Source organism: Alosa pseudoharengus, unplaced genomic scaffold (genome assembly GCF_046254945.1).
Source record: "Alosa pseudoharengus isolate Yale_2024_CS ecotype anadromous, Long Island Sound unplaced genomic scaffold, YU_APseudo_1.1 YU_APseudo_1.1_scf_9, whole genome shotgun sequence".
NCBI lineage: Eukaryota > Metazoa > Chordata > Actinopteri > Clupeiformes > Clupeidae > Alosa > Alosa pseudoharengus.
This window is the reverse complement of record NW_027468881.1, coordinates 8777856-8804486: the sequence shown is the minus strand read 5'-3', so window position 1 is coordinate 8804486 and position 26631 is coordinate 8777856. Positions and strand designations below refer to the sequence as shown.

General features: G+C 45.1%; 2 protein-coding genes across 3 annotated transcripts; one reads left to right on the top strand and one right to left on the bottom strand.

Moving 5' to 3' along the window:
- Positions 1 to 7: 7 nt before the first annotated feature.
- Positions 8 to 19539, top strand: jph2 (junctophilin 2). The gene is made up of 6 exons (XM_076277139.1): positions 8 to 918; positions 4901 to 5717; positions 13464 to 13582; positions 15234 to 16189; positions 17171 to 17267; positions 17416 to 19539. Exons 1-5 carry the CDS (start codon positions 540 to 542, stop codon positions 17249 to 17251), a joined length of 2352 nt encoding a protein of 783 aa, XP_076133254.1. The 5' UTR covers positions 8 to 539; the 3' UTR covers positions 17252 to 17267; positions 17416 to 19539.
- Positions 19540 to 21948: 2409 nt separating this feature from the next.
- On the bottom strand, positions 21949 to 25200 carry LOC143115197 (tubulin alpha-1C chain-like). 2 transcript variants are annotated; one of them, XM_076277141.1, is made up of 4 exons: positions 25072 to 25200; positions 23716 to 23979; positions 23375 to 23523; positions 21949 to 23048 (listed from the first exon to the last, which is right to left on the bottom strand). In XM_076277141.1, exons 2-4 carry the CDS (start codon positions 23834 to 23836, stop codon positions 22074 to 22076), a joined length of 1245 nt encoding a protein of 414 aa, XP_076133256.1. In that variant the 5' UTR covers positions 23837 to 23979; positions 25072 to 25200; the 3' UTR covers positions 21949 to 22073. The 2 variants fall into 2 exon arrangements, with proteins under 2 accessions (XP_076133256.1, XP_076133255.1); XM_076277140.1 differs by having other exon boundaries at positions 23716 to 23938.
- Between the last annotated feature and the right edge of the window lie 1431 nt (positions 25201 to 26631).

Below are 26631 nucleotides of genomic sequence, written 5' to 3'. Positions count from 1 at the left end.
GATCTGCTCGCCTTGTTAGGTCTGTTATAACGCTTCCAGCAGCAGCAGGCGCGTGGAGAGCGCGCGAGAGGGGCGGCAGGGAGAGGGGCGAGGGGCGCAGACACCCTCCACCGAGCCATGGATGATCAAAGGCTTTTAAGACTGATTTAAATCAAAAAACAACTTTATGAACAACATGCAAAAGAAGACAACATTTTCCTTTAACTTAAACCTATGTTTCAGTTTCCATGAAGTTGCAAATCGAAGAAGTTTCGGAATCAAGAAAGTACTACCTGTCAACTGTTGGATTAATGCCTGAACCAGAATTCTGGAATCATCCTACAAGAGTCGTATAAGTTTACACGCGCGCTGTGACATTGTATGGTGGAAAATATGAAAATTACAATAAGAATATGGATTCATGAATGCATTTCTAGACATTTTGGGACAACATTAGACGAAGAGGAGTAAAGGTGATTGCCCGACTTCTTTGAGGGCAATTGATTTATTAGTATCAAGTGATTTGAGCTGACGTTGCGTCCACTCCGAGTAGTAGAAACATGAGTGGGGGCAGGTTTGAGTTTGATGATGGTGGGGCATACTGTGGAGGTTGGGAGGGGGGCAAAGCGCACGGCCATGGGATCTGCACAGGACCTAAGGGGCAAGGGGAATTCTCGGGCTCCTGGAATTACGGATTTGAGGTGGTCGGGATCTACACCTGGCCAAGCGGAAACACGTACGAGGGGTACTGGTCTCAAGGAAAGCGCCACGGCTTGGGCATAGAGACAAAAGGACACTGGGTATACAAGGGCGAGTGGACTCACGGATTCAAAGGAAGGTATGGCACGCGCCTCAGTCAGGGAAGTGGCGCCAAGTACGAAGGTACATGGAATAATGGACTTCAGGAAGGATATGGCACGGAGACTTACGCAGATGGAGGTAAGATTTTTACAACAACACCGTGAACCATACACACACACAACATCACAAATGCAGGCACGAATTGTTTGCAACATCCATCATTACGCAATTGCGTAATGGCAATTATGGACAATTTACCATTTATAACTAAGATACTTTTGTGTTCAAATGTGGGCGGTGTCATCATTAACGCACCCGATTTTTACCTTTGAGCTATTGTCATGTTTAAAAATATAGTTCCGGTGTATATTAATCCCATTGACTAGATGGTTACCATGTAACCATTCCCAGGGATGTACTCGGAACTCTCCCTATTACCGTCGGTCCCGTATTTCCGCCATCTTGCGTGTATGTGTCACATAATATCCATTTCTATACAAACCAAGACGGCGGATTCCTAAAGAAACGCAAGCACCCACACCATAGGTGTATCTAAATTAGCTATGTACCAAAAATGACATTTTACCGTGACTCGAAGAGCTGTAAACAGTGTTGTAAGGCTGCGTGTACACATCCGCTTGGAGCTCCAGTGGAATTTTAATTTCATGACGAGAATTCTCGGTCTAACCGTTCATGTGCCATTGAAACGGCGTAAATAGGCGACCCATCAGGCCAGCACTCCGAGCGTGGTAAACAAAATCGGATATTTCAGGCAGTAAATGCTCCCGTTAAGAACCAACCCAGATTTTGTTCAAAACTACACACCTATGGCTACTGAAAAATGTAAGGTTCATTTGTTGTTGCAAATGTTATTCTGAAGTGTTAAAAAACATCGTTGTTTTGGAATTTCCGAACAAAAGTGGTGATAATTGGGGGTGTTACGATACTGGGAAATGTGCCTCTGCTCCAAGGAGAAAGGTTCCTGTAGCCTTAGGTGTCTCCTGCTTGGTTCTCCATGATTCTGGAGCATATCAACAAAGCAAGCAGGTTTTAGAGTGCAGCCATTAAACCATGGAGTTACAACAGTGTGTGTGTGTGTGTGTGTGTGCGTGCGTGCGTGCGTCTGCAAGTAGGTGTGAAGCAGTTCTCATATTGCAGATATCATAATGTGCGTGCGGTTATGACTTAAAATGAGCCACAGTGTGAAAAGAGCTGTTGTTACTTCAGGAGAATGTATTCAGGTAAATCAGCTTCAGGGGCACCACTGACACATGAGACATCTAAAAATCTCTCTCTCTCTCTCTTTCTCTCTCTCTCTCTCTGACACACACAGACACACACACACACACACACACACTCATTAGGCGCCAGAAGTGTGTTTTTTGTCTGAGTAGATCAGCTTGCCAGTCAGGGTCCAATCCACAGAGTAGTTTGGGGAAAAACTGTGTGTGGCAGAATGAGAAAGAGAGAGAGAGAGAGAGTCTGTCAGCATATGTGCCAGGGTGCTTCTTCAGATGGAGTTTCCCCTGCAAAAGGTGTCCTATGTTTCAAGGGAAGCTATTCCTGCTATGTTCTGTTTGAGATCAGTGACAGTGGTTTAACCTTTACATTTGATCATCTCTTCTCCAGCCTCAGAGTAATCATGATATCAGATCACTTACTGCTGTGTAAGACTGCAACTAACAATTATTTTCATAGTCGATTATTTTTTTTTTATAAATCAATTAGTTCGCAAATAATGTTGATCATTGTTTCCCAAAGTCCAAGATTATGCCATGAAATGCCTTGTTTTGGCTAGATATTTAGTTTAGTGTAAAAGAGGAATAAGCAAAGATGAAAATATGATCATATAATCATCTGAGAGAACTCATTACTTAGAATTGTAGCACTGTGTGTGTATGTGCGTGTGCGTGTGTGTGTGAATTTAAGTGTAGGGTTCTGCTAAATCAGTCCCATAAGTGACAGTCTGTGTTTAGTCTGTCATACCACTGGCTGTGTTTGAGGATGGGGGGGGGGGGGGGGGTGTTGCAGGAGCTGGGTAGGTGTCTTGAGGACTGGCACCAAAGGGCATCGTGATTTGGGGGGGTAATTGAGTTTGCTGGCGCCTGGTGATCTGCTCTCTGTAGAGGTCTGTAACTCTCTCTCCTGGCACCTGATCAGAATTTCTGGGTTTGGCAATGCTGAAGTAGTAGTATCCCTAACAGGAAGTGGTGTGGGGATACGCACCCCCCCCACAAAGAGGACACTATCTCTAAATGAACAGTATTGAGCTTTAGGGGTCAGGACTCTACTGTATGTGAGCATACATTATCATTACTGGCTTATGTAAATTAGTGCCTTAAACATGTGTAATCATTAGGGCTGTCAAAATAACTGATTAATTTCGATTAATTAATTTGAGAAAAAATAACTGATTAAAAAAATTAGTGCAGATTAATCGATTCCGTATGACCTTTGACCCCGAGCCGTTCTAGTCAGTAAAAATTAGACTGTAAAATGAAGGAGAGAGAAGAAAACGTGCTGCCTGGATCATTGATTGGAACATTTACTTTTAAAAAACGGCCTGATGGTGTTGTTTAAAGTGTTGAAAATAAAGTCCTCTGCAATGTCTGCAGCAAGGAATTTGCATATCACCGGAGTTCATCAACTCTATAGTCGCACATCAATGCAAAGAAATAAGTGTTGACATTGAGGTTAATTTATTTTCATTGTGTCCCCTAGGTTATATCTGTGGCCTGAAATGCCTTGTATGTGGAAAAAAAAACTTCTTCCCGAAGCACTTTTGAATTTATTTCCTCAGCATATTAGGTCATATCATAGATTATTATGGCAATTATTTGAACAGTGAAAACAATATTAAAAGAGTTTTTGAACTTTAATGTCACTTATGCTGATTAATCAATGATTCATTTGAATTTAAATATTTATTTTCACAGCAAAAATTATATATGTGATTAATTTAGATTAATTAATCACAGAGTATGTAATGAATTAGATTACTTTTTTTAATCGATTGACAGCCCTAGTAATCATACATAACTTTACTGCTGCTTGTTAGTACATAGTCAACAGTGGAAAATTAAGTAGGCCTACCATGGCGTTAAAATAAATTCAGGCTAGTAGTTGTATTGCACCAATTTATCACAGAAATGTTGCAGCTTGTAATAGCATCATGTTGCCTCTGGGAGCTTATATTGCAGGGCCTATTACAGGCTGATGCAGGTTGATGTGTGTTTTTGATGTGGCGATTACCGGTATAATGGTAAACCGCACTAAAAATGTTAACGATAACAATTACCGTTTTCATTTCAAATATCAGGATTATCACTGTTGATTACCGCGGTGTGGAAACCGTGTGTTTAATCCTTCCCAGCTTCATCTGAGCCTGCTTTTGACATACAGTAGGCCTGGTACAATGAAACAAAACTGGTACCCTACTGATTCTGTTGTCTAATTGATGGTTTTAACTACGATTCGGATTAGGCTACACCTGGAACATTTTCACCGCAAAATGTGCACTGTATCATGTAGCCACTCTGCGTCTTTTTATGTTCACGTCCACATTAAATCCATTCCACTCACGTTATCAGGAGAATACAGTAGCCTAAAGTTTTATTTTGAACGGTTACTTTGGTCTCACTCATTGGATCCAAATAACAGAAATAGCAAACTCCAAGTTATGGTAGGGTAAGTTAAGCTATAAGAACATAGCCAATTAAACATGAAGAAAATAGTGAACGGGACACTTTTTGAAACTATTTCAGCTTGTGTAGGCCTATCAGTGCTTTCTGAACATTTTAAACACACTTTTAGAAATACCGTGATAATACCGAAAACTGTGATAGTTTTGGTCACTATAACCGTGAGGTTAAATTTTCATACCATTACATCCCTAGTTGTAGGAGCATACACACACACGCACACACACATGAAGAGAGAAAGAGAGAGAGAGAGAGAGAGAGAGAGAGAGAGAGAGAGATTGCCATCACTCTTTGGCTCCATCACAATTTTATGAAGGCTTGTACAGTATATTGTGAACTCAGTGGGGAGGTTTTAAGTGAGTGAAGCAGAAAATATTTATGATAATCTAATATGTTTCCCTTTTCTTTTCTCTCTCTAGGCACATTTCAGGGACAGTTCATGGGTGGCATGCGTCACGGCTATGGCGTGCGTCAGAGTGTCCCGTACGGCATGGCCGCAGTGGTCAAATCTCCCCTGCGCACGTCCCTCACCTCTCTGCGCAGTGAACACAGCAACGGCACGCTGCTGCAACAAGACCTGCCTGTCATCACCACCACCAACGCCTCGGGCCAGGAGACACTGGTCACCCCGTCCACCCCGGGTCCGTCCCGTGGCGGCTTCGCGCTCTCGCTGCAGTTTGACCCCAACGCTGTGCCGCCCAAGAAGAAGGGGCTGTTCCGACGCGGCTCGCTGCTGGGCAAGCTGAAGAAGTCGGACTCGCGCACCTCGCTGTCCAGCAACAAGAGCAAAATCAGCTTCCTGGGACGCAGCGAGTCGGCCATGAGCTCGGCCAGCGACGCCAACTCCACGGTCAGCTTGGGCGACAGCGAGCCGGAGGGCGAGGGAGGGGACTTCCCGCCATTGGAGGCCGACATCGACGCCACCACCACCGAGGTCTACATGGGCGAGTGGAAGAACGACAAGCGCTCGGGCTACGGCATCAGCGAGCGCTCCAGCGGCCTTAAGTACGAGGGCGAGTGGCTCAACAACCAGCGCCACGGCTACGGCTGCACCACCTTCGCCGAGGGCGGCAAGGAGGAGGGCAAGTACGTGAACAACATGCTGGTCAAGGCGGTCAAGAAGCGCGTCATCCAGCTCAAGGGCACCAAGATCAAGCAGAAGGTGGAGCGCAGCGTGGAGGGGGCGCAGAGGGCCGCGGCCATCGGCAAGCAGAAAGCGGAGATCGCCGCCTCCAGGTGAGGACAGGAAGTGACCTCATCAGACTGGGGGACATCTCCCTACTCAGGTGTAGAGAACATAACACCATAATGTTATTTTAGAAGGGTTCACTTGTTATTGAGAAACATTATGAGAAAAATATGAGAAAGATATGGACTGGAGCAAGGTACAGTTGACACGAGTTGAATTTGATGCAAAGAAACAACTTGTTTATGATAAAAAAAGAACCATTGAGTGTCAGCATAACAGATCCAAACAGTGACCTGAGGTCGGCCTGTTGCCATGTCTTTGATGTTGTGAGGTGAGCGTGGCTGTGAACCACCCTGTCGTTTGTTGTGGCTCTGCTCTGACTGAGAGAGCATTCACAGTCTTGTGATTAGCTCCCTGATTCGCAGAGTATGACTGGTGGTTTTCGGGAACAGAGTGCTATCCATAGACCAGAGAAGACGGCGCCCATTTAGGTGTCAGCTCCTAACACACTAATGCGCTGGAGCAGGCCAGTGGGTGTGGGCCGATGGAGGGAATCTCAAGGGCAGTGCCAGCTGGTCACGCAGGCCGAGATATCCGCCCTTTCAGGCTCCTCTGCAGCTGACGCTGGCATGCAGGAACCACGGAGCAGCTTTGTGTGATACGGAGGTTTATAGTCATGGTAGTGTTAACAAAAAGAGCACTGTTATACAGTATAGGAATACGTCAGGCAGTGCATTACGAGCTAAACTGTTTTTCAGGCTTGGAGAACTGTGAAGTGTGGTTTCATTTTTTGTCAGCTTTGGTGACAATGATACTTGTGTGTGTGTCTCCTCTCCTCTTACTCTTGGTAAGAAACAACATGTGCCTAAACTGTGTGGAGTTGCCTCAATAAACCAGTGTTAGGGGTACGAGTTTGAACGTCCTGGTTGCCATGTCTTTATGTTAGTGTGTGTCGCTGAGTACAGGCTCTCATCTGAGCTTACAGTTTGTAGTATATCACAGGAAAGGGTGAACTGCGTTATCTGTGCATGACTGTGTGTCTGCGGTGACAGTACACAGCATAGAGGGAGGCTGCTGTGGAACATTTTGAATTTACTGTCAAGTTCAGTGTGGAACGCAATAGCAGGGTGTCAGTTTACAGCTGCCCCCATTTGCAGGGAGCAATGTGTCTCTGGTGGTGCTCTGCCGTTCACACATTCTCTTCTCGGTTTGCACTGCTGACATACACACCACCCGCTAGAACCCAAATCACCACCCCCCCCCCCCCACACACACACACATACACACACACACCCAGGGAGGGTAAAGAATTGTTTGCTCTTTCGTATCAGTGATTATATGTGAGTGTTGTGTTTAAAACTGCTTAAAATGATGGTGGCCACACTATGGTGGTGGTTTTGAAATGTTTTGCCCATGGTTTTTGTAGTTTATGTCATTGTAGTATGAACATTGATAGCTGAGATAACTGATGCAAATGTTTGTCTGTTTTTTTGCATATGGGCATTGCACATGAAGACTGATATTCCAGACAGACCTTTGGACACTATGTCCTTGTATTGTTTTTTGTAGAGTTTTGAATTTAATTTGAATTTAGTAAAAACACTGTAGAATAAGTTGTATACGTAGAGAGAGGGACCGTTTGTCTTGTCTCCATAGGGAGGTGCAAAAACCCTGATCAGGATAGCACACTCACTCATGCCCTTGCATAAACACACACATAAACACACATAAACACACATACACACGCACACAATGCTTGCTGCGCACTCACTCATCTCCTTACATGGAGGGGAGTTTATAAGAGTGTGTGCAGAGTGGACACATACTCATGTGAGAGAGCCGCTTGGTGTTTACAGCTGCAGTGTCTCACTGATGAACCGCAGATCCAGGCAAGGGCCAGAGAGAAATCTAAATATTTTACCTCGGAGCCTTAGTCCCCAACCCACCTCACCCTCTCTCCACCAGCACCTCCACACACACACACACACACACACATACACACACACACACACACACCACCTCCCTCCTCAGGCTCTTCCAGAAAACGCCGTCTGAATGCAGACAGGTCTGAGCACAGCCTCCGTGAACAATGCATGGCACTGACACACCTTCCTGCTCACAGCAGTCTCGGCTGCTCTCTCTGTGTGTTTGTGTGCAGCAGCTCACCTCACCAAGGAGAGTGAGTGGAGGAGCAGGATTTATGTGTGTTTACAGAAATCAGCTCCATCAGGATGTCCACTCAGTGCGACGCATGCAAACAGTGATGTAATGTCTGAAAGGTATCCAGAGTCGGGTGCTATGGAGATGGATTGTGTCATTTCGTTACAAGCTGAGATGTAGCACATCAGATGGTAATATAATGCCACAGTATGAAATGGCCACACGTTGTTTTGGACTCTTGGAATAATTCTAGAGAAGAGTGAGCCGGGAATCTCCCCCAGTGAGGCCCTAAGTTGGTCCAGCCAATGGGTCCGGCCGGCCTGTCCGCCTGAGGCCAGTGACATAAATACCCCACCACAGCCACGTCAGCCAGACAGGAGGCCAGCCACAGGTCACCTCGAGCCCGCTGGCCATGGGATATTTCAGGGCCTGCGACGAGGGTCTGCCCTGTGCCGTGTGTCTGGTGGGACTGAGGGGACGATCTGGAGGAGGCCTTCTGAGCACGAGGTGGGTGAGAATGACGCTCACAGTCTAGTGTGAGGGAGGCAGGCAGGCGGGCCTGACTAAATAAGGGCTGCAGCACAATCAGCTGGGAATGCAACAGCTGATAGCTCTCCGTCTCCGCTCGCCAGGCGGTCCGGCACGGGGAGGAGAGGGTCTGGAGACCTGAGTGGCTCACTCACCGCAGCAGGACAGTAGGACAATTCATATAATATGATATGGGTGTGAAAAAAACAAAAACCTCAATATAATATGGATGTAAAGAAGATGAAACCTTAGATATCATATGTAAAACAAAATGAAATAATGAACCAAATTGCTGTAGTGGCTTTGGTGTTTACTGAAGATGTGTTGCATACAGAGGTCAGTTAAGCTCTGTTTCTGGGGCCTGTGCTCCTGGCCTGTGTGGCCCGTGTGGTAGTGAGACTGAAAGGCTTGTAGTGATGCAAAGAGAATAAGGCAAACCACAGTCTCAATACAACCGCCACAGAGATAGTCCCAAAGCGGATAAACGTGGCCAGTTCGCTCCTAAAAACAAACATGCCCTATCTGCTATTAATAGGACCTGGTTTGGAGTTTCTGCATTGGCCATAAAGTCTTTATTTAAACCTGTCTGTGCCTCTACAACTTCACACACTTTAGCTATTTAACATGTGGTCTAAAACCGGCTAGTGTTTAGCCTGACAAATTGGGAGAAAGTTTTGGTAAAGGCCAGCCAAAAGTGTCTAAAGTTGATGAGCGTGCTGATGTTGTGATGGGTGATCTGCTGAGAGTCATGGCCTAGGTCAGGCCAATTCATCTGGAACCCACCTGTCCAGTAAGGACCATGGAGACATCCCTCGGTTTCATAGCCTTCACTTTCGACACACATGGTCCACCATTTCAGCACAACACAGTCAAACCCCAACATGTTAATAATATCACATGCTTTTTAAGTGGATTCAAGTTTTTTAGAGGACCATTAACAATGTACACTGCTTTAGGACATTTTTTTTTGAGGAACCAGGCTTACAGTAAAGCTCCCAGACACAAGTACAGATGATCTCTTGTCAGGAGACGGGGGGCTGTGCTGTGACATGAAGCAGGACAGACCAGGATGAGCTCAGATACAGAGAGAAAGAGAGAGAGAGAGAGAGAAAGAGAGAGAGAGAGAACCGCTCATCCGCCCATCCGCCCTCCCAACCCTCGAACAAAGCATAGACCAGAGAGACCAGACCATATACAGAGATTTAAGACTGAAACCCACCAAGTAGTTGCGTTATCTATCTGTGGATCGCTTTGTCCTGAATGCTGTAGTCAAGTAGAACCTCCGTGTTTACTGAGAGGGAATGTGACTCAGGCCTCTGTGTTTTCACTCCCATACTGTACTGCAGGTCTTGGGCATCGGAGTTAAAAGGCCGAAGGGGAACACAGATATCAAATGCCATGTGAAGAGAGAGTTCAGTGTGGAGTGTGTTTGAAGTGAGCGGATCAGAGAGAGTGGACTCAGAGGGGTGTTGAGTGCCATGGTTGACTAATTCGTGTGTGTGTGCGCACGCGCGCGCGTGTGTGTGTGTGTGTGCTAGCGCACGGTCCAGGCTGGCCGGCCGAAGCATCTCGGCGGGCTACAGATTGTCAGCAGGAAATGCCATCTGTCACAAAAAGCCCCTCCTCTCACTCCTCCCGGACACCTCAACGGCAGGCAACCCACCCACTCATCCACCCACTCAAGCCAGCCGTGTCAGGCTTTGTTAGCCAGATCAATACCTCTGAATCTTTCAGTAAAGGTTTGCACATCACTGGTGTTGGTGTGTCTCAGTTCTACCTCATATTCAGCTCAAGGCCAGAGCAATCAAGTGTGATAGAGCATAAGGAGATGCAGGCCATCAGACACAACAGAGGGGAAGCACTGGCATAAATCAATTGTGACTGTTGTACAACTGGCAACTGAGAAAAGGTTGTATTGTACTCACACATATGGTCTAGTAGATCTGTAAATGTGTGCAAAGATTTGTATGCCGTGTTCTAGAAATCTCTATGTGCTCTGTCCTATCAGAGTAACCCTGATATGTTTATCAAGAGAAAATGTAAAAATAGGAAGTTAAAGATAAAACGGGTAAACGCCCAATGCTAATGGACTTGAGGTTCGCAGCATGGCCCACGGTCATCAGTTTAACCAACCCCCACTACCACCCCTCTCCACCACCCAGACCCCAGTATCAGTTCCTGGGTCCAGGGGACCCCAGGGGGGCCAGAGGGCGAGCCCCTGAGGGTGTGTGTTGACTCAGCGTGGACAGGTGCCAGTCTAGGATGTACAGCAGCAAGGGCTTGGAGATGCTCTAATTGTTCCACTTAGAGGTGCCTCCCAACCCCCCCCCCCCCTCCCCTCCCCTCCCCTCCCTTGCACCCCTCTCCGGACTCTTCAAGTGGAGGCAGCTATTTCCAGCCGAGCGGCTAGCGTTACAGCATGCCAGGCATTCAGGAGGTAATCTCAATCAGGAATAAAGCTGGCCTGGACATTCAGAGAGTAATCTTAATCAGGGACATCTACTGCTGTGTCAGACATTAAGGGTGTTTTATCAATGAGAAATACTGCTGCCCCTAGACGTTCAGATTCATTTCAGTCAGGAACTCGACAGGCACAGGGAGCAGTCCGTCAGGAATATTGGAGTATTTCTTTTACTGTCTATGGGAATATGACCTACTGGCCCTGACACGCACACAGACAAACATAAACTGGCCCAGATAGGGAAATAAGGAAAATAAGGAATCAGGAAAATAAGCTGAAATCAGGAAAATAAGCTGGTCCAGATATCCACCAATGTGATATGAGATCGCTTACACCCAGTGGCTAGATACAGTGCAAGGGATGATATTCAATGAATATAGACATGTTAGATCAGAAGACATAAATCTGACTACTTTGTAGCGTTGCTTCTCTCCCTGATTGCAGTGACTAGCAGTAGTAGAGGTGGTAAAAGTGGGTACCTGTATGCACTGCACACTGTACACAGTAAGTTACTGCGGTCATGTTGGACTGCAGCAGTCGGATGGAATGTTTATGTCTCCATGGTAATCTGTTCCTTTAGATTAGATGTATCATTAAGGAAAGCTTTGTCTGTCTTCATTGTAGCAAAACAGTGCGTCTGTCTTAATGTCATTATAAGTAGTGGTATGGAAGGCTCTGTCTCAGTTACACTCAGCAGCAGTATATCAAGCTAGCCCTTGGTTGCTGTGAGAGAAAGAGGTTGGCCAGGAATGACAGGGCATTTGTACCCTGTGTCAGTATATATACAACTTTGGGTGTGTTAGTTTGAGTGAGGGTATGATAGAAGTAGTAGAGTCACTGTCAATGAGAGGACTTCGGTTTGTGGATTGCAAGAGTAAGGTAGTCTTCCAACAGATGCAGTAAAAACCCTTTCCAACATCCAGGGTCACAGATTGTGTCAGTAGCCACACGATGGGCTCTTCTTTCTGTGTCAGTCACTGTAAGAGCAGCTCTCTCACTCTCTCTTGTGTCAGGGTGGCCTTTAGCGGCCACTGGGATCCTGTTGGTGTCGCTTACAGACCCGGGTCCTCAGGAGCGCTGTGGACGCTCGCCGGGCTTTTTATAGAGCAGACAACTGCTGAGGTATCTTTCCACACGGAGAGCAGTAGCGGGCACATCTTGAAGTTTGGGTGGAGCCCTGCCAAAGGAACAGCTGTGGACAGGAGCATCTTTGGCCTTCAAAGAAAATCATTAGTGGACCTCACAGGGTGAGGCAATGATCGTTCATCTCTTAATTACAGCCGAATGTGCCATTCATAAAAGTCTGCCCCTAAAGAAGTCTTTGTCAGGGACATGGGAGGTGTGTTTTATGTGCAGTGTACAGTTATATTTGTTGGTTGATTCGTGGTCTGTGTAGTCTTAAGGACCAAACAGTGATGCTCCTTGAGAGATTTGCTTTCTTTCTCTCTTTCTGCTCAACCCTTCTGGGTGTTATTTAATAATTTTTTTATGCGTTGTGCGTTCCATTTTTTATTCAACGACAATTTACCGTCCCCTAGACACGTCACTTACTGTATGCCAATGATGTCAGTGTTTTCCTGTGACGTCACTCTGGTTGGGGTGCCAGTTGTTATATAACTGTGCCATTGCTCACTGTCTGCCAGTAATGTTCTGTACCAGTGAATGAGAGACTGCAGACACCTGTTTGCGTGACACAAGGCCTGTGCTATAACTTGGACATGGCAACACAGAAGAATCAAACAGAAAAGACAACACTGTGCTCATTGAAATGGGCATGGTGTGATGGGAATTTAGTTGTTCACTTTTTTTAGTTGTGACTTAGAATTCTCTAGAACTCTTTAGAACTCCTGTTTGTTTTTAGAACTCCTCTATGTTTTTCATTTGTTTTGTTTCATTTTTTCTGAGTTGTGTCTGATTGTATCTTAACCTTAAGACAGTGGGAGACTCAGGTTGCTGCAGCACATAGGGGTTTCATCAACTAGTCAACTAGTCAACGATTAAAACAATAGTCTGTGCTATAGGTAGCGGTCAACTCCTTGTGGACAACATGGCTAATGGCTAAACAGTCTAGACATCCTTATGCATGGAATTACTTTAACAACTGGTCCACAACTGGTCCACAGTGACATGGCGTGACATGAGGCTAGCCATTTCTATGCATGGAATTACTTCATCGAAACTGTTCCACAGTGGCCCGTTTAGCTAGGGAGAGTACCTATGTTCCCGGGGTCCTATTTTCCCCGCTTTGTATGGGACCGGGGAACATACTGTAGGACCCTAACCCTAACCCTGAGCGGGGTACATAGGACCCGAGGAACATAGGACCCGGGGAACATAGGGATGACCCCGTTTAGCCATGCGATGTAAGTTGTGTACAGCTGCTATGGATAACCATGTAAACATGAAACATCTGCTGCCAACGGCTAACACTAGCACTGTACCGGTGCAAAACAACTAATCAACTAGTCTTGTTAACTAGTAATAATCAGTAGTGGTGAACCCCCTACTGCACATACATTACTCCATCTGTCTTGCTTTGATTTGCGTCAGGCAAGGTCTAATAGATCAGTATCACATTACCTGTGTTTTTCCATTTGTTTTTGTATGTATACATGGACAAATACACTTGTGTTTATAAATGCAGGACCAACCATGCAAAGTCCAAGGGTGAGGCAGCTGACCAGTCTGCTCAGGCTGCCAACCAGGAGTCCAGCATCGCCAGGGTGGTTGCCAGGGAACTGTCCCCATCCTTCTACCAGCCAGGTGGGTCTAGCCTCATAACTCATAAACACATACAAACACATGCACACAGTAAACACCGGCTCACACATCAGACACATGTATACAGGTCCCCATATAACATACTCCCCAGACATCAACACTTGAAGAGTGTGAACAGTCAGCCAGTAGTAATCCGTGTGGTCCTACTGCCATAACTGAATATGAACGTACGTACTGTATGTCACTGTGGCTGTGTATTGAAAGAAATCGAAATATGAACTGAACACCATTGGGGTTAAGCATTGAACAGCACAGGGGCTGGCTAGGTGTTGACTGCCCCACCTTGATACTGCTGGATATATCTGCTGCTGACTCAGGGCTGGGGTGCTGGGGTGGAGCTCACCCCCAAGGGTACTCACCTTCCCAGGGGCTAAAAAAGGGCCCCTCTCACCGGGGTAAAGGATCGGATCTCTGCCTCTGGGTCCTCAGCGCCAGATCTCTTCACTAGACCCCCTGACCCCCATTCACACATTATCCCCCCCGCGCCAGTTCTGGGATCAGCTCTCATCATTAAGGTTCTAGAAAGCACCACGGTGTGGATCATCCATGAGGTTGGTGCGAATGTTCCAGGAACAGTCGTCAGGGACAGCATGTAACCAGAGCTCCTCCGAGAGCCACATAGCTGAAGCCAGAGGATCCAAATAGAAACAACCAGAAAATAATCACTCAAGAGTGTGAGGCTTACCAGAACCAAAGAAGAGGTACATTATATTTAACACACACAAACACACACACATGCCAAGATGTACAGTGAATAATACTAACCCACGCATAGTGTGGCGAAGTTTCATGGAAACAACTCAAAACAGCAAACATTGACACACAGCCATAAATAGAGTTGAGTTTTTTGAAACCTTCAGTGAGAGAATTATTCACTGGAAAACACAAGGACCATTCATCATATGTGACTCACATATCTCACCTTTCTATTGGTTTTGGTAGCAAAGTTTTATGTGTCATTATTAGAAATCCAGAGTAATGTATTCATACTGTGTTTCACTTGATATTTGTTGATTTAATTGACCAATTATGTCCATATAGCCCTACAAGGAAACACTTACAAGAGACGAGAGTGTACCGGTATGTGGCGCAAAGATAGTCAGTGAACCAGCTCAATTATAATTAGTCTGCACAAATCCAACACTGTCTGCACATCCTAATGGCCTGAAACATACTGAGCCACCACCACTTCTAATCAGTTAGAAACATCTCCAATCTCATGCCCTTTGCATCCAGTCATCTCTGATATTGCCACGGGATCAGTGTCATGAGAAAAGCATCCGTGTCAATAATGAGGGTATTAGTGTCTGAGTCGGATCGCTGTTATATTCAGAGTTTAGCGCACATAATCATAGTCATAATTATCACTTCCTATGTTGGAGCGTTTAGACATGTATAAATATATAAGTGCATTCTATCTGGGGCCTTGCAACTGTAGTTGATGTTTAAAGTTGAATAAATTTTTACGCACACACTAATATCCCTTGGATAAATGGCAGAAACTGAACAAACTATGTGAAATCTAGCAGTAACACATACAACGTCCACTTACTGTATAGATTATGTGACCTAATATAAGTCAAATGTCCATTTAGCACATTAGTCAGCATTCAGAATCCTGTTTTGTCCATAGGTCCTGAATACCTAAAGAAGCGTGCGCTGCAAGAGATTGCAGAGAGGAACGAGCATGCTGACCCCATGCTGCATGAGCCACTCCTGTCTGAGGAGTCTCCCCCCACACCGCCAGAAAGTCCGATGGACAGCCTGCGGCCGAGCTCAGCCCCTGTCCGCACTCGCACCCCGTCCCCCTGCCCAGCGGAGCTGGCGGCCGCCCGTGAGGACCCTAACCTGCTGGGGCCCGGGGCCTGGAATGGAGAAAAGGCCAAAGCAGGGTCCGGGAGCCGGGGGAGCAGCAGACAGGGCAGCAGGCCCACCACCCCTGTGGCCGCCCCTGCAGCAGAGGAGCGTCCAGCCAGCAGCCAAGGTCCCTCACGCACCCCCAGCCGCCAGAGCAACAAGGCTGAACAGGGCTCGGACATGGAGATCCAGCCTCTGCAGAAGATGGCCACTGGGGCCAAAACGGCAGAAACTGCTCCCGCTGCAGCGACTGTCGCTCCAGTGCCTACACCCTCTCCGGTCCCCATGCCCTCCTCTGCTCCAGCAGCTGCCCCGACTCCATCGCCCACCCCCCATGCTGCTGCGGCCCCAACACCGTCACGCTCCCCTGCTCCCCCTGCCCCTGCAGAGGAGGAAGAGGAGGCCCCAGCTCCAGCTCCTGGACCGTCCTCTCGGCCCGCCTCCAAAGTCTCCCTCAAAGCACCCACGCCAGAGCCCCGTCCGTCTTCGTCAGACCTCAGGCCGCGAGCGCCATCCGTCGCCGAGAGCAGGCCCTCGCCCAAGCCCTCGCCCAAGCCCTCTCCGAGACGCGATCGCAGTCCTGCGCCCAAAGCCGAGCCCAAGCCTGAGCCCAAAGCTGTGGCCCGCGCCGCGGCGAAAGCTCCTGCCAAGCCCGAGCCCAAGGTTGAGGTCCGACAGAAGGTTGTGGTCAAAACCCCTAGCGAGGTGGCAGAGCTCTTACAGCAGGATGAGGTAGGAGGCAGCACACAGCTCAAGCCTACACACACATCCAAAGAACACACATGTTTGCTTGTCTGAAATTACATACAATAGAATGGTGTATGCAATGGAGAAAGCTTATGTCATACTTTCCATTGAAAGTAAGAATGAGTCTTAAGATATCTTCATGTATGAATTTATATAACGGGGATTCCATCTTACAGAGCAGACAGCCAGTGAAGGGTGGAAGTGTCACCTCCACCCTTCACTGGCTGTCTGCTCTGTAAGATGGAATCCCCATTATATGACAGCTGAGTAAATTGCCTTGTTAGTTGTTACATAATTATGTATTTAGACAGAACTGTTTCACCACTTCTACACAAGCTAAACACAACCTATCGGGTCTTAGTCTGCATTCTCTATTGTGCAGTTGCATAATGTCAGTTCCTAAAAACATATTCATGCTTTTATTTCATGCTGTACAAGTCAGGTATGAATATGTCTTTAAGGAAGTTCCTTGCCTATGCTCATACATGCACACACTCACAAACACTCAATCACTCAGACATTCCATGCCCCCCACCCACCCATATATCCTGAAACCCTATCAGATGGTGTGTCTTGGTGTGTGTGTGAGGTACAGACAGGTCCAGAGCTTAGCTGCCCCTGGGCGCTTTAGATCACACACCCACCTGCCCCAGAGCGGAGCAGTGTGGCTGAATCTGAGCCCCCCTGAGAGGGCCAGGGTCTTTCCGCTCACGGCTCGCGGACATGGAGCCGCCTGTGGAATGCTCAGGCTCTAAGATGCCTGGCTCCTTTGGCTCCTGTAAAACTGTGCTAAGGCCACACACACTGTACATCAGAGGAGCTGAATTTACTGGGCCATTGACATTTCAAATGCATGTGTTACTGTGTTTTCAGTTTTCAGGATCAATTGTTTGATTGATAATTGGATTGTTTTGATTAAAAAAGATTTGTGCAAATGTGTTTTTCTTCACCTTCATTTTCCCCTAGGGCCCGAATACAATAATGATATGTATGGTCATCCTGCTGAACATCGGACTAGCCATACTGTTCGTACACATCCTTTCCTGAAGCCTTGCAAACCCAGGTGAGACTTTGGCCAATAACAAGCTGTCCGTTTTAGTGACTTCACTCTGGGACTGCACATCAGTGCAGTGCTAATGATGTCATACAATCACATTGATCTTTGATGGATGGTGCTGAAATTTGACTCTGTTTTTTTTCCCCGCCCCAAGATTCTCCACCCGTGTGGCGCTGGAGGAACAGGAGGAGCATGGCCTCTGCCTTTACGCTGGACCATCGTGAACATAGACTCTTCCCTGATGCTCAGAGGGGCTGCAGCCCAGGGATGACGGCCGATCTGCTGGAGCAGTCCACTCTGAGCTCCGCCTGAAAGTGGACGATGCCGCTCTCATCTGCTGCCACTCATGGCAAGACATACAGACAGACAGACAGACAGACAGACAGACAGACAGATAGCTGCTTGGCCTGCCAGACACCAAGAGCAGTTATCCCCTCCACCCCCCACCCCACCCCCACCCAACGAGGAAGTTCCCCCACTCCCTCACTGCTCTGCTCATGTGGAGGGAGGATGTGGCCTTAGGTGTGAAAGGATGCAGTAAGCAGCAGGGAGTTGGGAAAGCCGTGCTGTTGGTCTGGATGAGATGCTGGCTTTAAGGGGGTTTCGGTAAAGTGCTCTCAGTGGATCACAACAGAGATCTAGGATCTACTTCATAATACAGAAAATGGAGCTCTTTACAGAATACCAACCGGAAAATTCATCAAGATATTTTGATGGTTGTCTGATTTCTTTGTGTTAGAATTGACAAGTAGTCTAATGAAAATTCATGAAATTAAACAAAATTATGTTATAAAGCCTAAACAAAGATGGCAAATACATCAAAGAAAAAAGTGTATTCTCTATTGATTTATTATTTATGTCACTGGATTGTTTCTGTTTTCAAGTAATATCCAAACATTATCTATCTGTAACTTACATGTACTGAGCAAAATGTCTTAAAGAGTTTGCTAATTTCACTGGTAGGCTGCTCAGAGTGTGAACACCTGTCACACCTGTGATGATTTGATCTGATCTTTGCACGTTGCATTCTAGCGGCAGGAAATCACTTATTCTTTCACGGTGGCAGAAATCACTTTTTACCATGAATTCAGTTGGTCATGACGGAATGCTGTAGTATTTATGAAATTATTGATTTGTAACGTGATTTGCTTGCACTTGTCTGACTGTGAGCCGAAGTTCCATAAGAAGGATGGGTGTCAGAGCAAATGGAGGAGAGGAAAGAGGTGGAAGGACCTGGCACTGCTTTTGAAACCACTGTGTTATTTGAGATCATGTGAAAAGGTTGTTAAAGTAAGTGCCATGGAATGTGTGTCTGCTGGTTGTATTTGAACACAGCACTACAACTGTAGGAGTTTGTGGATGGGCAGAAGAAACTGACTTTAATCTCACTGTTCTGTAGATAGTTTTTAAAAATGTCTCGTTTTTTGGGGTGGTTAATTAATCATGAAAATTGACTGAGAAAAAAAGAAAAATGAAAAAAGACTAAACTATTTAAGAGATATGAATTCATTTGCTGGAGGCTGTTGTTATGTGGTTTTTTTTTGCGCATTTGGTCATTTTACATCTAAAAATATGTGTGTGTTACACACACCTGTGATAGCAGTAGTCATGTACTGTCCCATATTTCAAATGTGTGCATGTTGTTCTGAGGGAGTGTATTCCTACCTTTTCACAACAATTCAAATAGTGTCATACGTTTGACTTTAGCTGAACTCAATTAGCCTATAAATCTGTGACTTTATGCAGTGTCCCCTGTAGTTCCACTGGATTTGTGGAATTTAGAAAATAAAAGTACTTTGCTAGAACCTCAGGTACTATTACACTGTAGGAAGTAGGGTGTCAATGGCATGAACATACACAAACACACACTAACACACTCTATCATTATTGATCTCACTCATTCTGCCACAAGTAGGTTTTAAAGGCTATCTCTGTGTGTCAGCCAAATTCTACAGTATGTTATAGGTGTGAATGTTCACTCAAACCATGTTATTTCACCTGTTTGTTAACTGCCCTGTTAAAATGTGTATTTATGGACGTTTACTTGTATGTTTTAATCTGCTGGCAGCATCCCAGTGTAGAGATATTTTTGTTTGTTTAGAGAATTATTTTCATGTATTATCTTCATGTAGCCCTGTGGTCACATTGATAAAAGGCCCCAACTTGTAGGTTGGATGTGATTGAGGCCCTCACTGAAGTCTGTCATCTAGATATTTATTTCTGATTCTGCTTTGCATCAGTCAAATTGAAATAAAACTATTTTTCAGCTCAAACTTAACTGACTTTTGCACTGAACTTTTTTTTGCACTTCAACAACTCCATCACAAGAACCTTTCCAAACAGGACATGTTAAACTTAACTTCAACAGAGGTTCTCATGCCCAGTTCTTTATAACCAATAACGACATGGTTCATTATGTTAAGTATTAAAGGCAATTAGCAGAGGTCTGATTTGTTTGTCTGAGCTTGGGGTGCGTTGCATGGAACAAAGGCAGTATTTTTACAGGCCACCTGTCAGACGGGCCCCTGACGGCCGAGGCAGGAATACCATCCCTATTTTAGACTGATGCGGGAACACCGCTCGCTCGCTCGCCCGCGGAGCTCTCACCCAGGGACATATTTGCACTTACACAACAAATCAGCACATATGAACAGATGCCGTGACAAGTGTGCTATCCCGGACCGAGGGCCACTCGCCACATGCACAGTATGTGCACCTGGCCGGTCACCCAAGCGAGCGTGAAGCAGGGCTGAGCTCTGATAAGGATGAGGTCATCCTCAGCTTTTGCTTGATGAAGGAGATGTTTGGTTAAGACTTGTACAATGCTCACTCTAACATTTTTGTAAATTTGGGATAATATTCATTATAATACATCATTGACATGCCTCCACAAGCGATTCATGAACATATGCTTCTACAAGAAGTTCATATGATGCCATGGAACAGCTATAGGTTCTGCTAGATATTTTGGGACATATGAAGACAGATAATATAAGGCCCACTATTAGTGCAGGGCCCTTGGAATTGTCCGAACTTCCCGCTGCCTTAGGGTGCCCTTACCATGGAGATATACCGGTAGTGTGACTATGGCCACCCATGAGGTAAACCGTAGACAGGTGAGCTATGAACTGGTAGAGAAGCCTGTCATCAGCACTGCTAATGAGTAATGACTTGCTGTTCCACCCTACAGCACCAGCACTGTGGGCCTCAGTGGGAGTAAGGTCTTAAAGTGGCTCCATACTGCCCTCTGTGGGCCTCAGTGGGAGTGAGGTCTTAAAGTGGCTCAGTGGGAGTGAGGTCTTAAAGTGGCTCCATACTGCCCTCTGTCTGCCAACTTAGCTCACGTAACAGTTAAGTTTGTGGTCACACTGCTAATTATGGCGGTACATAGACCACAGTTGCCAGAAGTACAGCTTGGAGAACTAGAAAAGGCATGTGTTCTTAACCATTTCTGCCTATGTCCTTTAGTCCTAGCATTTGATTAAGCATTTCACCATGTAAGGTGCCTCATTACTGTTTACTGTGCATAGTAATGTTACTGTAAACATTATTCATCACTCTCAGAACACCAGATGGGGCTGCAGTACATGTGCTTTCTCTGAGCACTACAAACATTTGTTTCTCAGAATCCTATTCTTCCACATTGACAATGGAATGATGCATTGTTCCCACAACAAAGCCCAATTTTCCATCCTGTGGTCACTTTTAAAACACCAAATAGCGGTAAATTAACATCAAAAAAACATTTTCTTTTGATGTCAGTCACATCTAGCCTGGCGGGCCATCCTAGTCACATCTATGTCCTGTTTGAACAAGCCATGCCTTAATCTCATAAAGCAATGCCTTTCAACACCATGACCCTTAATATTTTACAGGTCACTCATATCGGTGAGATCTGCCTTCAAGGGATGCTGCATCAAATGTATATTTTAACTATAGGAACATATGAGGAACATAAAGATAGATTCCTGCTGCAGTGAAACATCGCCAACAAACCTATTGCACTGCACATTAAGGTTAATCTACCTACCCTACAAAAACTGTTTTTCTCCCTTTGATAAATGTGAACGCTTTAACAAATCAATTGCTCACATCAATAAAACATACTGTACTTTTGTTGCCAATGAATATATACACATTTTGGAGTATGAAAAAAAAAATTGATCACTACAATTAACTGTAGTTAAGTGTTCCCAGTTGAATTAATGTTGAATACAGGATTTTTATTTATTGAACAAAACAGCCAGGATTTGTCCGAGGCAACACAAGAGCTTTGGCTTCCTGGCAGATCCGGAGTGTATTTATTACATTAACTAATGAAAGCTGCTATTACAGTTGCAGTGGATGGATTTGAGCCTTCACATATGTTGTAGAGAACAAGACCACCAGCAGAGGGCATCCACTAGATCTACTAGAACACACTAGATTAGAACATGGCCGTATTCAATGAAAGTAAATTATGCCAAATGACTTCACAAATGTTCTTAGGCTTCACACTGCATTCTGTGGTCATCTTACAGAATGATCATATAAGCCCTTCATTATAAGCTGTATGTCTATCATTTCAGATGTCCATAGACCCATTCCAGGAATAAAGTAAATAGTGAGCGTGTATGTACTCGGACAGAACATAGCTAATACAGTAGTTCAAGGTTCACATGCGTAGACAGCAGAATAAGGACAAAGGTTGTTTAGACTTCAACTTTATTGTCATTAGACCATTTCAGGTTAAAGTTTCAGTGACAGTGGGACAACACACATATAAAAGAGAATAGGAAAGGAAAGGGAAACCAGACAAAGTTAAAATACGGCTCAGTACTCTTCGCCCTCCTCATCTTCCTCCAAGCTTTCAGCCCCAACCTCCTCATAATCCTTCTCCAGGGCGGCCATGTCCTCTCTGGCCTCAGAGAACTCTCCCTCCTCCATGCCCTCACCTACATACCAGTGCACAAAGGCACGCTTGGCGTACATCAGATCAAACTTGTGATCCAGCCGGGCCCAAGCCTCAGCAATAGCAGTGGTGTTGCTCAACATGCACACAGCCCTCTGCACCTTGGCCAGGTCTCCACCTGGGACAACAGTAGGGGGCTGGTAGTTGATGCCAACCTTGAAACCAGTGGGACACCAATCCACAAACTGGATGGAGCGCTTGGTTTTGATGGTGGCAATGGCAGCATTAACATCTTTGGGCACCACGTCACCACGGTACAGCAGACAGCAGGCCATGTACTTGCCGTGACGGGGGTCACATTTCACCATCTGATTGGCTGGCTCAAAGCAAGCATTGGTGATCTCAGACACTGAGAGCTGCTCATGGTAGGCCTTCTCAGCAGAGATCACTGGGGCATACGTGGCCAGAGGGAAGTGGATACGAGGGTAGGGCACCAAGTTGGTCTGGAACTCTGTCAGATCAACATTGAGGGCACCGTCAAATCGGAGGGAGGCTGTGATGGAGGACACAATCTGGCTGATAAGCCTGTTGAGGTTTGTGTAGGTAGGGCGCTCAATATCAAGGTTTCTACGGCAAATGTCATAGATGGCCTCATTGTCTACCATGAAGGCACAGTCAGAGTGCTCAAGGGTGGTGTGGGTGGTCAGAATGGAGTTGTAGGGCTCCACCACGGCAGTAGACACCTGGGGGGCTGGGTAGATGGAGAACTCCAGCTTGGACTTCTTGCCATAGTCGACGGAGAGGCGCTCCATCAGCAGTGAGGTGAAGCCAGAACCAGTGCCTCCCCCAAAGCTGTGGAAGACGAGGAAGCCCTGCAGACCTGTGCACTGGTCAGCCTGGAGAATGAATGAGTTTACATTAGGAAGGTTGGACCAACCATCAAAGGCAAACTTATTTGTATAGCACATTATCATACATAATAGTCATTCAATATGCTTTACACAGACAGAACAAACAAATTAAATGGAAATATCCCAAGTAAAAGGAATATAAAAAAAGGGAAATAAATTAATCAAATCAATTAAAAGGAATACATACACATATGAATAAACATATGAAAAAATAGTGCAGTCTCTTTAAAACCAGCTACCATTTGATCTCCATGGGGAGGGTTAAACCAACATGGTTCAAATTCAGGGCATCTGGAGAACAGGGCCCTTACCAGTTTGCGGATACGGTCCAGCACCAAGTCAATAAGCTCCTTTCCAATGGTGTAATGACCACGGGCATAGTTATTGGCAGCATCCTCTTTGCCAGTGATGAGCTGCTCTGGGTGGAACAGCTGCCGGTAGGTCCCACTGCGTACCTCATCTGTAAAAAGCATACTAGGTTATAAAAGTATTGCAACTATGGGAGTGAGAACCCTGAAAATTCCAACAACTCACCTAAATACTACTATGCTTTTATTTTTTCATGCCTTTTTTGTGAAGCACTTTTGTGATCCTATCTGTGAAAAATGCAATATAAATAAAATTGTACTTACTTAAATAGATCTGGGCTTACCGATCACAGTGGGCTCCAGGTCCACAAACACAGCCCTGGGTACATGCTTTCCAGCACCAGTCTCACTGAAGAAGGTGTTGAAAGAGTCATCTCCTCCTCCGATGGTCTTGTCGCTGGGCATCTGTCCGTCCGGCTGGATGCCGTGTTCAAGGCAGTAGAGTTCCCAGCAGGCATTGCCAATCTGGACGCCAGCCTGACCCACGTGGACTGAGATGCACTCACGCTAAAGAAGAATATATATACGTGGTCTGAGATGCACTCATGCTAAAGAAGAATATATGTTTTAAAATGAAGCTTGGAAACAACACAGTGAGCCACTTGCATGCCACATGTAGTGATTAAGTGAGTTTAGCGCCCCCCTCCATCCATAAAGATAGGCCCAAATAGAATTTAAAAGGAGACCAACTTGACTGTATAACATTAGATGGGAAAGGTAGGAAACCCACAGGTCTTGTGACCAATCCACCACAGCCATATAGTTTTCTGCACACAGTTCCCAACAAAACGACATATAACTGTACAATTTACGCAGGCTATAGGCAAGAAGTAGTAATTTGTCAGAAGCTGTGTTTTAAGTTTAAGTTATTAAAAACCCAAACCTGTTTATTTTTATTTATATTATTGATCTCTAGATCAGTCTTATCTGAAACGACATGAGACATGACATCAAGTTCATGGTTCATAAAACTGAACTAGCTGCCTGCCACTGCCCGTCATCACGCTGGAATGCAGCTTACACGTGGAAGTTAGGATCTCAGTAAAGACTGTTCTCCTTTCTTTTCCGTAACTCGTCAATAACCATGAGGTAACTTAACAAATCAATATATAACCTATATGTATATACATTAATTAAATATAAACATTTTGCCTTTAGGAGTTTGGCGTTTGAGGAATGACCCACATAGTCTCATGACCAGTTTAACTAGTTGCCTTCAGCCGGAAATTAGTCGAGTAGGCTACTTGGCCAGCCTCAGCACCCGTTTTGAATGTCATGACTTTTCTTTCAGAAAATAACCATCCTATATCGGTTAAGGGTCATTTTAGTAGGAAATACGGAAATGTCGTTATTGTTAAGCAACAATATTGGGTGCCTAAATCATTTTAGATAGTTTAGACAGTGAAAAAAATAGGCTTCTACTTGGATTTGGTAAGTTCAGACTTTCAGTTTGCACACAGGTCTATTCTTTCTAAACAGCATTCGACAAAACAGAGTTGTTGTTTTATATATATATATAATTTCAATATTTTTTATATTTTTAAAGGCTATAAACTGGTCATTGTCCAACGAGTAGGCTACACTTCCAAACTTTGTGCGTTGATGATAGCCTAAATGTAAATTGTATGCCTAGTACTTACCATATTGAAGCTTTTCAAATGTTTAACCTTTTTGATTGGAGGTCTGAAATTGCTGATAAATAACTCTCACACTACGACTTTTAAAGAGTCTTTTGTGAGAAGTTTGAATGACTGTCTGGGGTGGGGCTGTTTTATAGTCTCTCTTGACCTTGCGTCACGCAGAGGGATCTGCAGACAGCAGCACGCTGGATTTGTCTGATTGGTTGAGGATAGACGCGACACCGCAGATTATTGGTTCGTTCAAACTTTCGAATTATAACTTGCCGGTTGGTCATTTAGTGTAGGCCTAGCCTACTATCAGGCAGGCAGCTTGAGGACGGACGTACATGAGCATGCGTTAAACAGTAATGTTAAAGGGCAATTCCATGCAAAGGTCATCCTTACCATGGAAAAAAAAAGTTGTGCATACGCATATAGAACTGTTGTTAAAATCTTCATTTAGGTCTATATTTTATTGTTTGTAACTGATCTGATTGAATTTGATGGAGAATGACACTCTTTTTACATCATAAATATGGTGTGCAACCATACAGAAACAACATATTTCACATGGTAATATTATACATATTTCAAAAGTGGATAAATGGACCCAATGTTCAAACAAATTGTGTCATTTGACAAATTCCAGATTGACAAGGGAATGGTAGAGTAATGTCTATGCTCAGCTTGCCTTTAAGAGCACAACTCCTTACATTTGTAAGGGTTTTGTTTTTAAGTCAGCAAGTTCCATGGCCATGTCACATCCATAACGTTTTATAGGAAAAGTTTATGCTACACATACAGTGTTGATGCGACAATGTCCATAGTGTCTGTGCAAAGCTGATTTATATCAATGTAAAGTGTGATGACCAAATTGTGCCCCTTTCTTACTTTTAAAACCTTTAATGGTGCGTTATGGATGTGACGTTATGGATGTTACATAATGTTAATTTACAAGACTGGGGACTTTATTATACCTCAAAGCCGATAAAACGTCTGTTCTGGTGGCATGTCAGTTTCAACACATTTCAACTTAGTGTTTATAATTGACATTTCAAAGATTATTAGATTGATCAAAACCACAGGGAGGCCTTGCCTAACCATTAGCAAAACAAACATAATATTAAAATACCTCCAGTGATTAGCCTAGCCATAGCCTATTTTCAAGTGGCCTAATAACGAAAATCTGAGCGATTATCTTCCTGTAACTGTCATACTGTTGTTGTACAGTAACTGGATTATCGTGTTAGCTGGTGAAGATGGCTGACTTTGCAGCTGGAGTTAACATAGCAACCTCGTTCTGTTGCAGATCTGTTCAGCCTGCCGTTCACGTCTGCTTAACACAGTTTAATTTTAAATGTGACGCGATATGACAGCATTTGAAGTGTCAGGTCCTCTGTAGCTAATACCCACAGAGTAACATGAGTAAGGGCAGCAATAAACTAGATGTACCGCATAGCGGTACAAAATACGACCTCCTCTCAGTCCTGCATATTCTCTTCGCAAAAATAAATCACGCTTGTCAATTTGTCTCCATCTCCTACTCCTGCAACTCATGCAAATGCAAGTGCAAATGCAAGT